General features: G+C 45.5%; 1 protein-coding gene across 1 annotated transcript in view; it reads right to left on the bottom strand.

Moving 5' to 3' along the window:
• INSC (INSC spindle orientation adaptor protein) overlaps positions 1-1,729 on the bottom strand; it is a 123,656-nt gene extending 121,927 nt beyond the window's left edge. The window contains exon 1 of the mRNA XM_037150582.2: positions 1,634-1,729. Within this exon, the coding sequence (XP_037006477.2) occupies positions 1,634-1,729 (96 nt within the window). The remainder of the gene's footprint in view (positions 1-1,633) is intronic.
• Between the last annotated feature and the right edge of the window lie 13,997 nt (positions 1,730-15,726).

The following is a 15,726-nucleotide window of genomic DNA, read 5'->3' as shown; positions in this document are numbered from 1 at the left end:
TGCAAGGCTATTTTGGTGCCCCTGGCAGTGGAACGTCGCGCTCTGTGGGGAGAGCTGGAATGGGGACGCAGTCAAGTCTAATTAGAGACCTGGCTCACCCCGTGCTGGGCGGCAGTCACCGCGGGCAAGCACCCCGGAGCCTCAGAGCCGGTCAGGCGAAGGTGACCCACATGCACCCCTCATGCCAGCATCTGGAGAGGGGAAGGGAACGCGGCGCGATCTGTTCCGTTGGAGCTGTAACAAAATAAGGAGGGGTTTGGGTGCGGTTCACACGCTCTTCGGAGGGAGCCGCCAAGCTTTGAGCAGCCCCCAAATGCCTGGAATGCGACTTGGTTTATTCACCACAGGTGCTTCCCTTTGGAACCGAAGCCCCTCATAAGATCATGGACCTCCAGATTACAAACCTACCAAAAATGGCAGAGACGCCGTCTAACTTGGGGCACATCAAACTTCCACTCTGGGTTTCTCTGTGTCCCATGGCTAAAGCTAGAGAAAAGGCTGATTCCTACCCAAAAGCTCAGGAATGTTGCATTCTTGAACTGGAAAGAAGTTTCAAGGTCATTCTATCCAACTCCTTCCACCCTGCCAAGAATGAAGGGGGGACCCTGGAGGGCCTCCATGCACTTTAAAGGATCACTGAGGAAAGGCAGCCCCTAGCCTCCTGTGGGCCTTTTCCCCAAATTTGAATCCTCTCATTGGCAGGAAGTTCTCCTTGGCGTCTAACCTAAATCCCTCGTGTGCAAACTATGTTAATGTGCCTGCACCAGGTGTTCAGGGAGAGGGAGGCCAGGTCCATCTCCACGCACAACGACCACCCCAAGATCCCATCTCAGCCTTCTCTTCCCTGCTCTCTTTGTTAGGCCCTGGCTGAAAATGGCCATTGCTCTCTGGCCTGGACACATGGCAGCTCCTGGCATTAACTCCCCAGCTCTCTGGGGAGCCCAGTCTCAGTGGGTGTCCAAGTCATTTCCCCCAGACAGGCCAGCTGTCGACTCAAGCCTCCATCCATCCAGGGACAGCCTGATTCTATCCCCCAGCCCCCTGAGTGTAGCTTCAGTTTCTATCTCAACAAAGGCTGTCTCAGAGCCTGGGGCAGAGTTTGGGCCCCAGCCACCCACCTGGAGCTACACCGGAGTTGGCAGAATGTTTTCTCTGAGTATGTTTCCGGTAGGTCAGGTAGTGTAATAAAATAGTCTGGACCTTGTCCTTAAACAGACCCGACTTTGCCTCCTGCCTTTACTGCTTTCTAGCTGTGTATCCTTGAACAAGTCACTATCCTTGAAGCTCAGTTTTCCCATATTTACATTGGCAATCATAATAGCACATGTGTTGTTGAAAGTATGAGATGAGATCAGGAATATAAAAGTACCTAGAAAGCAAAAATATTTTTTAGTGTGCTAGAAATGGAATGAGGATAAGTATTAGCAAAAAGTCTAAGAAGTCTTTTATTTCCAGGACCAAATTCAATGTCTAGGTCTCGGGGCAAGAGAGAAACAGATTTGGTTTGCTAAATGTTCCCTTAGGACACTTAGTAGGAATACCCCCCGCCTGCACACCCCAATGGTGTGCACCCGCACTTGCAAACACATGCGTGCACACACACATCCGCACGTCCACTTTCCCAGATACCTACTGCACAGCCCAGCCTCCTCGGCTCCTGCCGGCCCCAAAGGCCCCCGCCGCCTATACCCTCGCTGGCTGCCTCTCCATTCTCCGGAGGCCGCCTCATGGCTCCGGTCTTGGCTGCTGTGACTCCGGGTTTCCCTACTGAGGCCCATGGGGGCAACTCCTCTCTGCTTGCCCATCCTTCTGGGCCATGGCCCCGGCAAGGCCTGAAACTCAAGGCAAAGATGGCAGAGGCATTCTCTGAGACAGTCCAGAACTGAGGCCACTTGAGGGAGATCAGAGTTGGAGCATCGTCCCCCTCGACCCCCTCCCCTTGGCCTGCCCGGCTTCCCAGTGCTGTCCTGCTTAATTCTTAATGGAAATTCCATCCCCGGCGCCAGCCCTGGCTGGCTCACAGAGCCCAGGCTTGGGCCAACAGCAAACTCCACCCAGAGACAGGAGGCTGCCTGGTCATATAAACATAGATACACACATATACACATCTGTACATACACAGATGAGCAGAGGCATTCACAACACAGAGATTCTCACCCAGACACATACATACACAGAAAGATAATAAGGATTATAATGACTAATATTTATTGCACAGTACTAAGTACAAATATCAGCTCCCCTAACCCTCGCAGCACTGGGTTCTGGTATTATCCTCAATTTACACATGAGGGAACCAATGTACCGGGAGGCGAAGTTAACTGGCACAAGGGGTCTAGTGATAACAGCCTCCCACAGGAGCACCAGGAGCTGTGCTGAGGGGCTTATGTGCACCGTTCACCACCGCAGTAACTGTGTGTAGAAGTTATTCCCGTTGTACAGACAAGGAAAATGGAGGGTGGATGGCTTCACTTGCCTGCCTGTGGACTCGCAGCTTGTGAAATGAAGGGAGACTGCACGCATATTTGCGTGGGAACCCTCTTGAACAAACAGGGAGATTGTTCACAAGCAGAGACAGGCACACACACCCTCAGAGGCACAACCACAGGCAGCACCTTCTGCCCATGGAGAAGCCTCAGGAACGGTTCAGAGCTGCACCAGGAAAACATGCAGCCCGACTCCATGTTCTTCTGCCCTCCCAACAGCTCACCCCAGCTCCACCAGCTTCCCAAGTCGCTTCAGGAAGGACAAGTTCAGACCTAAATGAAGGGAAGATTTCAGATTTACAGTTCAGCCAGCTAGGTCAATAGTCAACCCCCAGCCTCAGCTCCAAATTCAGTTGGCCCAGCAGACCCTACATGGTCTATAGGAAAAGGCGCACATATACTTTTTGGAAGGGATCATGTAGTGGGCTCCTCGGAGACTCTGGGCACCGTCCAGGGGGTAGCCAAGGAGGGTTCTGGCCTCCAAGATCAGATGAGGCTGGACAGAGCCCATAGAAGAAGGTAGGGCATGAAAGCCAAAGCCTTGGGTAGTGTGGAGCATGGGCTGGAAGCACGCTTCCGAGAAGGCAAGGCTCTGATGGGAGGTAGAGGGGAGGAGAAGACGGGGCAGGGCCATGGTGGAGGACAAGCAGCAGAATCCAGAGCCAGGAGAGTTACGAGAACTTCAGAAGAGAGGAGAAGAGTTTCACAGTCCACGAATTTCTCTACTGCTTGAAGTGTCCACACTGAGCAGGACATCTCCAACTGGCTGCCCCACTAGACAGCACCCGGAAAGGCCTGTCCTATCCAGAGCAGTGTCTCGTGTCTCTTGTGGTCTCTCACCCTGCTCCTCATCTCATTTCCTCAATCATTTCTGCTGTCACAGCCCATCTGCTCTGTGGTCAAAGGACAGCTCAGCCTGGCAGGCCTGTGGTGCATTTGAACTGAAAAAGGGTTCCTTGAGAGAGGACTGCTTAACCCCCTCAAATCGACCTGGAATCCTGTTGTCAGGCAATGGCTCCCAGAGGGGGGAGCTTTCTGAGTCTGAGAATTCGCATTTCTGCAAAGGTCCCAGGTGATGCAGATGCTACTGGTCTGGGGTGGGATACACATTGAGAACCACCACTTTAGAGCAGAAGAGGAAGTCAGAGATCATTCCAGCTTAAAACTAAACCTACAACCTAACTTCACAGTGCAGATGGTTTCTTCTGAAAAGCCCCTAAAAACAGAACTTATGTTCCCATCAGTAGTTTGGACTTTTCCCTGTCCAGCCACCACCTTCCCAGCTTCTGCTCCAGCCCTGCTGTCTGTTGGAGGGCCTCCCCTGGGCTCTGAGGTGCTTCTCTCTGCCTCAGCACATCACCAGTAAGGAATGGCGTCCTCCACTCTGTCCTCGACCTGCTCAGAGAAGGTTATCAAGGTGAGGACCCTGCACAAAAATAGCTGGACACTGGGCAGGCTCTCCATTCCGGAGATGGAGATATCAGATCAGAAGTTCGTGACGATAGCAGCTGAAAAGCCAGTCTAGCCAGAGAGATAAGAGATGGGCCAGGATCCCAGTGTCCACAGCAGTGACCTCATGTCCTGCAGTCCCCCCACCCCTGCATCCCTGAGACATGCACACTGAGATGCTGCTGCCCTGCCTCCAGGAGCAATGGCGGGACGGGGCACTCACGGGGGACAGGCAGAGGTGCCACGCGGGCTGGTGTGGATGGAGTGTGGACTCAGCTGAGCCCATCCATCTCTACAGGCCTCCCTGTGTATTGTTCTCATATGGGAAAATCTTCCCTGAATCCCAGGGCCAGTGTGAGAACTAATAATATATTTAGAATGAGGCAATATAAGGACTGGCAAGGCCCTCAGAGAGCTCTAGGGATAGGGGTCCAAAAATTGTATCATCCACCCGAATCACCTGTGAGAGGTGAAATGCAGGTTCCCAGGCCTCCCTCAGGGTTCTGAACCTGCAGCCTGGTGGTGGTCTGTAGCCCAGTGTGCCTCTCTTCCCAGCTCCTTGCACACTAATTTCACTTTACTAGCTTGAAATTGGCCAGAGTCAGGTATTTATTTACAGCCCGGAAACTGGGCAAACACCGCAAATCAGGGCACTTTGCTTTGTTTCACTTTGCCTTGTTTCGGGACACCTATCGTGGACCATTCAACAGCACGCTGTGGAGCACACGAGCCTTTTTTCAAGCACCCCGGCAGCTCTGCCGCTGGCCCATTCTGAGAAAGAAACACTGATCCAGTCATGAGGTTCTGACCCTAAGCCCTCATTCTACAAACAGAGACACCGAGGCCCAGTGAGGAGAAGAATCTTAGTCGTGGTCACATTTATAGGCTTGTTGTGGGATCACAGCTGCTCACTTCAAGGGGAGAAGGACTGGGGCAGCCCTGCCTGTTTTCTGGCCCCTCTGCTGCATCCACTGCAGCACTCACTGGATGGAACTTATTGGCTAAGTAAGAGCCCCTTGTGGGCCAATCAGATTACCTCTCATTAGCATTTGGAATTTTAATAGGGTGGACTAGCCGCAGTGGTGGCCAGATTACCTGACTGGAGTGTGCCCTGGATAGCAGACGTGTGAATTTCGGGTGCTGAGGGGTCCAGGGTGCCCTGCCCTCCCCAAGCCCCAAATGTTTGACTCTTCATTGAATTCAGAGAGATTCCCAAACCCCAACAAATTCCCTGTCTTACTTAAACTAACAAGCTATTTTCCATTACTTACAACCAAAACCACCTTTAGAATTGCAGCCATAGAACAAGTTAATAGAAATAAGAACTCAAGAGTCCTGCACTTCAGTCTTGCCCCTACATCCAGCCCTCAGACAGGAAGAAAAACAGTGAGTATGCAAATATCCAGTTTCCCAGGGTAGAGGGTTTCCGAGAGTGATCCTAGACTAGCAACCCCAGCAACCCCTGGGATCATATAGGAAACACACATTCTCAGGCCTCCCCGAGAACTACTGAACCAAAACCCTTGGGCTAGGGTCCAGCAATCTGTGGTTTAACAAGCCTTTCCAGGTGATTCTGATGCCTGCTAAACTTGCAGGACCGCTGCTCTGGTAGGAGGAGCTACCCCTTCTGCCTCCCTAACAACTGAATCCAAGACCATTGACTCAGGAGGAAGGGCCGTGTGGCTTGCCAGGCCAGCACCAGCTGTGTGGCCCATCACAGTCCCTCCTGGTCAGCCTCCTTAGCCCCACAGTCCTGAAGAATCTGCATCTGTGCAGTGGCCATGCCCCCTGAGCTAAGACAGAGGCCCCCTTTCCAAAATTCTGAGGGGCAACACCTTTCCAAAAACAGCAAGACGACCACAGCTGAGACATGCCAGGGAAATGCCACTTCTGTGACTGTCTTGGTGCCTAATTGAGGGGGTGACTCAGTGGACATTCCCCAGCCATTTGGATTGTCGGGGGCTTGCTCTGGCTGGGCTACAGGTGGCCTCAGGTGCCCTTCCGCAGGAAGCCTGATGAGGGCCTGGCTCTAGAAGCCACGTGACCTCTCCAACGCGAGTCTGTTGTTTTCTCTGCTTCTCATGCTCCCAGGTTCAGGGAGAAAGATGAAGTTTGAGGGTAATGGAAAAAGTGAAGTTTGGGGGAGAGGCACAAAATAATAATAAAAGTGACTATTGCTACACTAACAGGCACGACGTTTTCCTGTACACTAGTCTTGTTGTCCTGTGCATTTTCTGTTCCCTCCCTTGGCTCCTCAAGGCCCTGTATCCCCCACAAGTCACATGGCCTCCAGCTTTAGCACAGGATCCCTCTATCTCTCCTCCCCCATCCTATCTAAGCCGGTACCTGGCCTCTCAGCAGCAGGTGCGTGCCCTCCTGACCCAGGTGAACCTCTGCACCTGTATTCATGTGCACCTGTGAAGCTCATGCAGCTAGAGTCAGACTTGGATTTGACTCTCTGATCTTCCACTCACTGGCTGTGTGATCTTGGGAGAGCTATAAACCTCCCAGCCCCCCCCCCCACTTTTCTTCCTTCTAAAGCGGGGGTAGTAATCATTACATCATTAGATTGTGGTGAGACATACACAAGGTAAACCATGGAAAGTACCCCCTCCTCCTATCTCCTCCGAAAAGACAGTGCCAAGAGAAGGCCCAGCAGTTTACAGGAAGAGCACAGCAGAGGATAAGAATCTGAGGCTTATCTCTTACCTCCATGACCCTGTCTCTCCTCTGAGTTGCAAAATCTATAGCACCTGACAGCTAGTCCAAGCGTCCTCTCAGGTGTACCTGACAAAGCCTCTGAGCCCATAAAAAGAAGAGTGACCTTCAGGCATAATGCATATTCTGCACAATTTCACATCCCAGGCAGGTCCCAGCAGGAAAAGAAGTCCACTCAGAGGGGACGTGGAAGACAATTTAACAAAGGGGGATTTGTGGTCAATGTTAAGAGAGTAACAACTGGTTTCATGTCCCCAGGAACAGACAACTGGGAAGCTGTTACCACCTGTAAGTCTAGAGGGGCAAGGGGGGAAATGGCTCGCTGGTGTTCTGGTGGAAGAATGCAAGAGGTCATCTGAAAGCCATGCCACCAAAGCAGGGAAGTTCTCCACTCCTCCCTCTGATCTCCCGCCTTTGCCTGCATTGGCAGGACCCGACCAGAGAGCCCAGGTGATGTGACTGAGGCCCAGCTCCTCAGGACACAGAGCAGAAGCAGAGAGGAGTGGAAAAGCTATGGCTGAGGGTGGCCAGTATAAATGGGAAACAACCAGAACCTGGAGAAAAGCCAAGACCTACAAACTCTCAGCCTCCCTCTTATTTGAATCTCTGTACAGATGTGCTGGACCCTCCAGAAAGCGGCTGAGAGGCCATATGGGTTCCCAGATTTACGACCTTTGGCTAAGGGCCTCTCAAAGACAAAGGCAGGAGCTTTAGCCATGCTATCAAGCACACACAAGAGCTGCCATAGGATCTTCCAGAAAAGTTTCACCAGGAGCTGAAAACTCTGACAATTTGAATAATTGAAAAGCCTTAATGCCAATGCCCAGATACATTATTGGGAATGGATAGATAATTACCCAGAAAGGAGTCTTCCAATAGAAACCATTCACAGCCCTGGACTTTGTGGGAAAGAAAAAAAATTGATCTACTTTAAATTCTCTGCCATCAACACCCACCGATGGTTTAAAAGTTCTGGCCTCCCCACACACCCCTTCTTCACAGAGGGAAATTCTCCAGAACCCATCCATGCCCACGCCTCAGTAAGAAAGCTGGGGGGGGGGGGCGGGCAGGGCTGGCTGGTGTGGCTCAGTGGATTGAGCATCAGCCTATGAACCAAAATATTGCTGGTTCAATTCCTGGTCAAGACACATGCCTGTGTCACGGGGCCAGGTCCCCAGTGGGGGACATGGAAGAGGCAATCAGTCAGTGTTTCTCTCACACATCGATGTTTCTCTCCTTCTCTTTCTCCCTCCCTCCCCACTCTCTAGAAATAAATAAATAAAATTCTTTAAAAAAAAAAAAGCTGGGGGCGGGATGAATTTTCATCCAGAAAAGTAAGACTTTCTAAGAGTAAGAACTATCCCAAATAAAGACTGTGCTGCTTCAGAAGACAATGAGCTCTCTATTGCTGGAGAAAGTTTAGTCCAGAAAACAATGAGTGAAGGCCAGCCCAGGCCTGGCACTGTGCCCATCTCTTGGGACACAGCCATGACCAAGGAAGCCTCTGACCCTGGGATACTCATAGTCTCATAGTAGAGAGAGAGGTAAGTAGACCATTCCCATACCAGGAAATTAGAGAGGTGTGCCAAAATGCCTCATTATAATCATGTATTTATTCTTTATGTGTTTTGAGGGTATATTATCAGGTGCATATATGTTTAGAATTCTTACATCCTAACAGCAAATTTTAATTTATTATAAGATGGCCATTAATATCTCTCTGATCCTTTTTGCCTTAAAGTCATTTTTATTCAAAGTTAACATAGCACTCTCATCATTTTGGTTACTGCTTGCATGGTAAAATGTTCATTCTTGTGCTTCTTCCCTTTGTGTATTCTTATGTTTTAGATGCCTCCTGTTAAGAGCCGGTAGTGTGTGTGTTTCTGCATCCAGTCCCTGTAAAATGGAGGTACCGGAGTTGTGTGCCTTGCGAATGGTTATCTGTGAGAAGAGCTTTCCAAGAAAAGAAAACAAAGGCTCCAAGGCAGGAACGTGCCTGGTGTCTCTGAGCAAGAGCAACGAGACTAGGGAGGTGGTGGAGGAAATGAGGCCAGACACAGATAGACAATAGCTGGAGCAACGCCCATGAGTGCTGGAAAGGGGATGAAATCCTGTGCACAAATGAAAGAAATGGCTTTCACAAGAGCATGGAAGGTCCATCTACGGCTACTAGGGGGAGAAGCTACCTGGGAACAAATGCCAGCAGAGGCGGAGGGTTTTGGGTGGAGACTGTCTTTGCACTGATGTCATTTTATTAGCAAAGTAGGAAGCAAGGTCTGGAGCTGAGAATAAGGAGGGTGGAGGACTGTGGGGGTTTTAAGGAGAAGGTGTGAATAATGATCTAGAAGTAAATGAGAGAGTGAATGGACTAAGGACATATGATATCCTGGCAGCCAGAAAGGCCTAATTAAGGTTCATGGTCTTAAATCATAAATTTCAAATGAGGCAATCAATCAGTATGGTTGTGCGTTTTTCTGCAGCCTTAACAGTCCCTGGTCCAAATGCAAAGTTGCTAAAACTGTCTGTACCGCATTCTGTTGAAGGGGTGTCTGGCCTGTCCTTGAGCAACCCCAGTGACGGGAAGCCCAGCACTTTCTCAGAAGCCCAGGCTATCATCAGACAGCTCTGGCTGTCAGAAAGTGTCCCCCCACATCGAGCTGGAACTTCTCTTCCTATTCATTGCCCCTGTATTGGAACCTCTGGGCTGTCATCTGTTGCTTATGTTGATTTTTCTCCCCCCATCTCTGGTCAGCCAGAAATTGGACAGTATATTCAGTGGGGGAAGCTGACCGTAGCAAGAACTCCTTCGTGTGGTTTATGAGAATGGAAAATGCTATAGTGCCTCTATCTAGCAAAATTATACATGCATTTACTCTTTGACTCTTACAATCCCACTCCTAGAAGGAAGAAAAAATGGTATCACATTGGACTAAAATTAAATTAAGGTGATCCCAGATTGTATCCACACACAAGGAAATAAATATAAATCTTTTGCAAAATTTAGCCCCAAAGATGATTATTACAGCATTTTTATAACAATAAAAATCTGGAAACAATTTATATATATAGAAGGGATTGATTAAATAAACTGACACATTTATTCAAGAAGATGTGAAATGGACATAAATTATGCAATGGAAGAACATGATGACACAGAAAATGCACACTGAAAAAAAGCAGTTTCAAAGTAGTTTTATATTTTTATAAATATGTGCATAAGATATAAAGAAAAGATCACGCACCAAAATATTACCAGTAGATTTCTCTGGATGGCAAAATAACTAAGAAACACACTTCCGCCTTGTGGGGGCTGGGGGTGGGGTGAGGGCCTTTCCTGTATTTTCTGTAGTAGTTTATTTTGTAATTAGAAAAAGCTATTTAAATTTTGTAATTGAAAAAAAAAACTACCAGCTATTTCACACTTGATTCAAGGCTAATTCCTCCATAAAACTTCCCAATTTTGTCTTCTTCACCTACCCCTCAATTCCAACAGAGATCTCTAAGCCTCCTCTGAACTCAGACAGCAGTTTTGAAATAGTAAATCTTTTTTTTAACATTATTTTATTTAGTTATTTTTCAAGTACAGTTTTTTTGTCTCTTAGTGAGGAAAGACAGGCTCAGTGTCAAAATGTGAGCTCCCGGTTCATGCCTTTAGTGCCTCCCCACTCCCACCATTCCTCCGTCTCTGCCCCACCCTTTGTTCTTTGGGGGAAATCAGTGAGACAGAGTGGGTCTTACTGGGGCTGCCTTTTTCTAAGTCTGCGGCTGTCTCAGTCAAGGCCCCTCAGGTAAGAAGTTTCCAGCCTCCCTCCCGCCTAAGGGCGACCATCTGCCCCCAGAATCCTAAGTGCCTTTGGTGGAATATTGGTTTACCTCTGTGAAGGAGGAGTCACTATCCCAAATTTACAAACCAGCAAACCAAGGCTCAGGGGCAGGGACCAGAAGTGAATCCTGAGCTGGGACCAACTGGGAGGAGAGAATTCAGGCAGAGCAAGTTTTAAGAGCCTGCTTGGTGCGCCCTCTGGTGGACAAGAGGGTATTTTGCACCCAACGGGAGGGACTGGAGGGGGTATTTTAAAATGCTGCTGAGCCCCTACTTTTATTTTTGACATCCTTACCCCACGTCATAGTAAAAAGCACCCGTATTCCACATTAGATATAATTTATATACAACTACATAAGGATTGAGCAGGAGTAGGCCAATGGACATGTAGATATTTAAATAAACATTTTTAAATCTATTTTACCATTTTCATATTTTGAAGTCAGTAACATACTTCGGAAACTCAAATATCTTCATGGGCCTTTGAAAAGTTTTTAGGCCCTTAGATCATCGTTATGGGAGCTAAGAAATAAGAATGAAAATTCATCTGTAAATCCAACAGGTCTATGTTGTCACTGTGATCAGATTTTACAAAAACTGATTCGATATATTATAGTTATATAAGTTATATGTTATTCAAGATTCCCCTTCCTACTCAAGTTATATAAGTTATTCAAGATTCCCCTTTCTACTTACGTAGTTTTAATAGGTCTTATATTCACTAGAAAGTTTTCCATTTATCTAAATCATAAAAATTATTGGAATAAGTCTAGCTGTAATGTTCTTTACTATCCTTTCATCTCTGCTTTATATATGGGTTACATTCTCTTTTTTTCCTTTATATTATTTGCATCTGCTCTTTTTTTCCTGCTAAACCTCACTAGAGATTTGCAATTTTATTAGTCTTTTCAAGAAATAAAATTTTGGCTTTGTTGATCCTCCATGATATAGTGAGTTGATCAAAATGTTCATATCATTTTTTCTGCATGATGGCTCTAGTCGCACTTAGTTGTCTCTAACTTCATTTGAAACCGTTGTATTGAGTTGTATTGTGACAGATAAAAATGTATCAAAGTTGGTGAATTTTTGTGTAGCCATTTTAATATTGAAGATGGAAGAAAATACACATTTTTAGCACATTATGCTCTATTATTTCAAGAAAGGTAAAAATGCAACTAAAACACACACACAAAAAGATTTGTGCAAAGTATGGAGAGTGACTGATCAAACGTAACAAAAGTTGTGGAGTTTTGTGCTGGAGATTCCTCACTGAACGATGCTGCAGGTTCGGGTAGACCAGTTGAAGTTGATAGCCATCAAATTGAGGCATTAATTGGGATCCATCAACATTATACCATGTGGGAGACAGCCAACATCCTCAAAATACCCAAATCAATAAAGTTATTGGTGAAAATAAAAAATGTGTTATTTATTTTATAAAAAAAAAAAAAACCATACCACCCTGGCTGGCATAGCTCAGTGGACTGAGCGCGGGCCTGTGAACCAGAGTATCAAGGTTCGATTCCCAGTCAGGGCACATGCCTGGGTTGCAGGCCAGTTCCCAGCAGGTGATGCATGAGAGGCAACCATACATTGATGTTTCTCTCCCACTCTTTCTCCTTCCCTTCCCCTCTCTCGAAAAATAAATAAATAAAATATTTAAAAAAAAACATACCAACATTTTGGCCAACCTAGTAGCTTCATCTTATAGTTATTTCTGTTTTTAATCTTAATTATCTCATTTCTGATTCTGCAGGTTCTCTGCATTTTTCTTTTCTAATTTGTCAAATTAAAGAGCTTAATTTTTAGTTTAAATTTTAGCCATTTTCCTTTTTTCTATATAATGTTAATATAGGGTTATATCATTTTATCTACATAATGTTATTATCAGGCTATATAATTTTCAAAAATTATCACTTTTACTACACCTCCCAATTTTGTCATGAGGTATTTTCATTATCATTTAATTGTAGATATTTAAATTTTTCTATTATGATTTCTCTCTAAATCCAAACTTGTTTAAAATCTTATATAATTCCAAGTATAAAAATTACCATAGTTATCTCCTATCCTAATTGTATTATGGTCAATAAGTATGCCGACCAAGGTGAAGAAAGCCCACTATAATTTGTCTTTCACACTGATTTCAACTAAAACCTCCAGATAAAATACAAAAAAAGATCTTAAAAGTAAGCAACAATGAGTGCACCAGGGGAGGTGGAAAATAATAAAAATGCCAGTACACTTCCTGGGTATTTTTTCTTTTGTCTCCTACATTTAACCCAAAGGTGGTCTCTCTCTGTCATGGAACTGAGCAGTGGTCACAGATAACAAAAACCCTGAAAGAATCATCCTCTCTCTGGCCAGAAGAACAAAAGGAGGAGGCACTTCAAGCCAGAATCGCCATTGTTTATTTTTCTTCTTTTCGTCCTGGTTCTGTTCCACTGCTGCCCAGGGTCTCGGGGCCCTGGGTCACTGTCAGAGTGATGGCAGCAGTGTGGGCAACTGAGACCTGTCTCTCTGACAAAAGGCACTAAGGAGGCTCTTTGGGTGCCAAAGAGTGTGAGGAATTTCTTTTCTCACTCTCATCTTTTGATGCTCCGTCCAAAGGTAACTTAAATTTCTCAAACCCAAACCCATCAACGGCATATTCTATGAGGTAACAGTGAACAGTCTTTCAATCACTAGAGAGGGAGCATTTGATAACAGAGAAATAAGAACTACAAAAAAGAACAAAACAGAAACTATAAAATTGAAAAATATAATATCCAAAACAAAAAATTTCACTGAGTGGGATCAATAAAAGAATGTCACTGACAGAAAAGAATCATTGAACTTAAAGATGAATCAATTAAAATTATATAATCTGAAGAATGGTGAAACAAAACTTTAAAACTGAACATAATAAAATTATCAGACATCATTAGAAGGCCTAACATTTGTCACTGGAGACCCAAAAGGAAAGGAAAATACTGGCACACAAAAATTAAAAACTTCTCAAAGTTAACAGAAAACATAGATTTACAGATTCCATTTCAGAGACTCTAAATCAGAAGAAAAGAATTGCAAGAAAATTATTCCCAGAGAAAAACAACGCATTACATATAGAGGAACAAAGGCTCAAATGAATGCAGATTTCCACTAAGAAATCACAGAGAGCAGAAGAGAACAAAACAGCATCTTTAAAATGCTAAAAGAACAAACTGTCAACCTATAATTTTATATCCAGTGAAAATGTCCTTCGTGAATGAAAGCAAAAGGAATTTTTTCAGTGAAAATAGTGGTTTAAGGATCTTCAGAAATTTTCTCCTCTATAAAAGCAGTGAAAGGAGTAACAAAATTTGTCAAAATTTGCTTTTTCAAAACTCTAGCAGCTAACCAAAGGCTTTCAGCAATTAAAGACACAATCATTCAACAGATGGTTGAATTGCAGAAATAACAGAGAGCTGTGTGGGATTTTCACTTGCCTTAGTCCCATGCCCTGCTCTCCAACCCTGTGGTAGCTCTGAACACTAACAGCCCTGCTTCATGGTGAAACCCATCAATCTAGCAAATGAGGGTGGCCCTCCTTCAAAACCTCATTCCTTTGGAAAACACCATTCACGATGCTGTCTTTCTCTGATCTGATGTGGAACTTGACCAGTGCAAAAAGCTTTTCATTTGGCAGCATTTGTTGAAAACAGCAACAGGCACTTACATAAGTTCACAAATGCCTGAACTAATGAATAATACTTGCAGTAAATAATAGACTAACCAAAAATATTTAAAGGATAGTCTGGGGAATGTGATGTCTATAAGAAGTTTAAAAAGCTCCAACATATTTCTGGGAATATAGAAGAGCATGTATATGCATGGAGCTGCATGCATGCTCAGGAAAAAATTTACCTTGAGGTTGTCTGCAAGCAGGAAGTTGAAAGTATGGCAGAATTATGAACTACTTGGTTGCGTGTTGAAGTTGTGTCCCAATGTACATGCAGATCCCCTTGGTAAACACAGAAAGACTTGAAACTTCGGACCAAAATGGAGGCATAGGTAGACACACCATGCCTCCTCACACAAGCAAAATAAGTACAGCCATTTAAAAACAAAAACAAAAAACCCAGTACTGGCAGAAAAGTGAACTGTATGAAAGTCTGACAATCAAAGAGTTAAAGTAGACACATTCATCCAGACTGGTAGGAGGGGTGGAGTAGGGGAGCAAGGATGGAGAGGGCTGGCAGCAGGGCGGCTGGTGGATCCCAGGCACACAAAGTGGCAACTGGAGAACCCAGCAAGGCCGCAGATTGTAGAGGGACACCGCATGTCCAGTCCGACATTCACATACAGATAAAGCAGGCGAAACTGGGGAGCGAGACAGACCACACAACCCAGGGCCCCAGCACAGGGAAATAAAGCCTAAAAACACCAATTGAAAACACCTGTGGAGTTGAGGCGCCAGGAGAAACTCCCAGTCTCACAGGAGAGTTTATTGGAGAGACCCACAGAATCCTAGAACTTATACAAACCCTCCCACATGGAAATCAGCACCAGAAAGGTCCAATTTGCTTTCAGGAAGCAGGGAAAGTGGCTGAAATCCGGCAGAGAGCAGAGCAAGTGCCATTGTTCCCTCTCAGACCCCTACTCCACATACAGCGTCACGACTCAGCAACAAGGCTGTCCTGCCCAGGTAAACTCCTAAGGCTCCAACCCTCATAAGTAACAAGACCACCGAGACATGAATGAATGAATGAATGAATGGCCCAAATGAAAGAACATATCATAGCTCCAGAAAAAATACAACTAAGCAATGAAGAGATGGGCAAACTATCAGATGCACAGTTCAAAACACTGGTGATCAGGATGCTCACAGAATTTATTGCATTTGGCCACAAATTAGATGAAAAGAATGAAGGCTACACTAAGTGAAATAAAGGAAAATGTACAAGGAACCAATACTGATGGGAAGGAAACTGGGACTCAAATCAACAGTGTGGACCAGAAGGAAGAAAGAAACATCCAATCATAAAAGAATGAAGAAACAAGAATTCAAAGAAATGAGGAGAGGCTTAGGAACCTCCAGGACATCTTTAAATGTTCCAACATATGAATTATAGGGGTACCAGAAGGAGAAGAGGAAGAGCAACAAGTGGAAAGGTTATTTGAACAAATAATAAAGGAGAATTTCCCCATTCTGGCTAAGGAAATCAACTTCCAGGAAATCCAGGAAGCTCAGAGAGTCCCAAAGAAGTTGGACCCAAGAAGAAACACACC

This window comes from Artibeus jamaicensis, unplaced genomic scaffold, assembly GCF_021234435.1.
Source record: "Artibeus jamaicensis isolate MK-2021 breed Jamaican fruit bat unplaced genomic scaffold, CSHL_Jam_final contig_797, whole genome shotgun sequence".
NCBI lineage: Eukaryota > Metazoa > Chordata > Mammalia > Chiroptera > Phyllostomidae > Artibeus > Artibeus jamaicensis.
The sequence above is the reverse complement of the archived record's forward strand: the minus strand, read 5'-3'. Positions and strand labels throughout refer to the sequence as shown.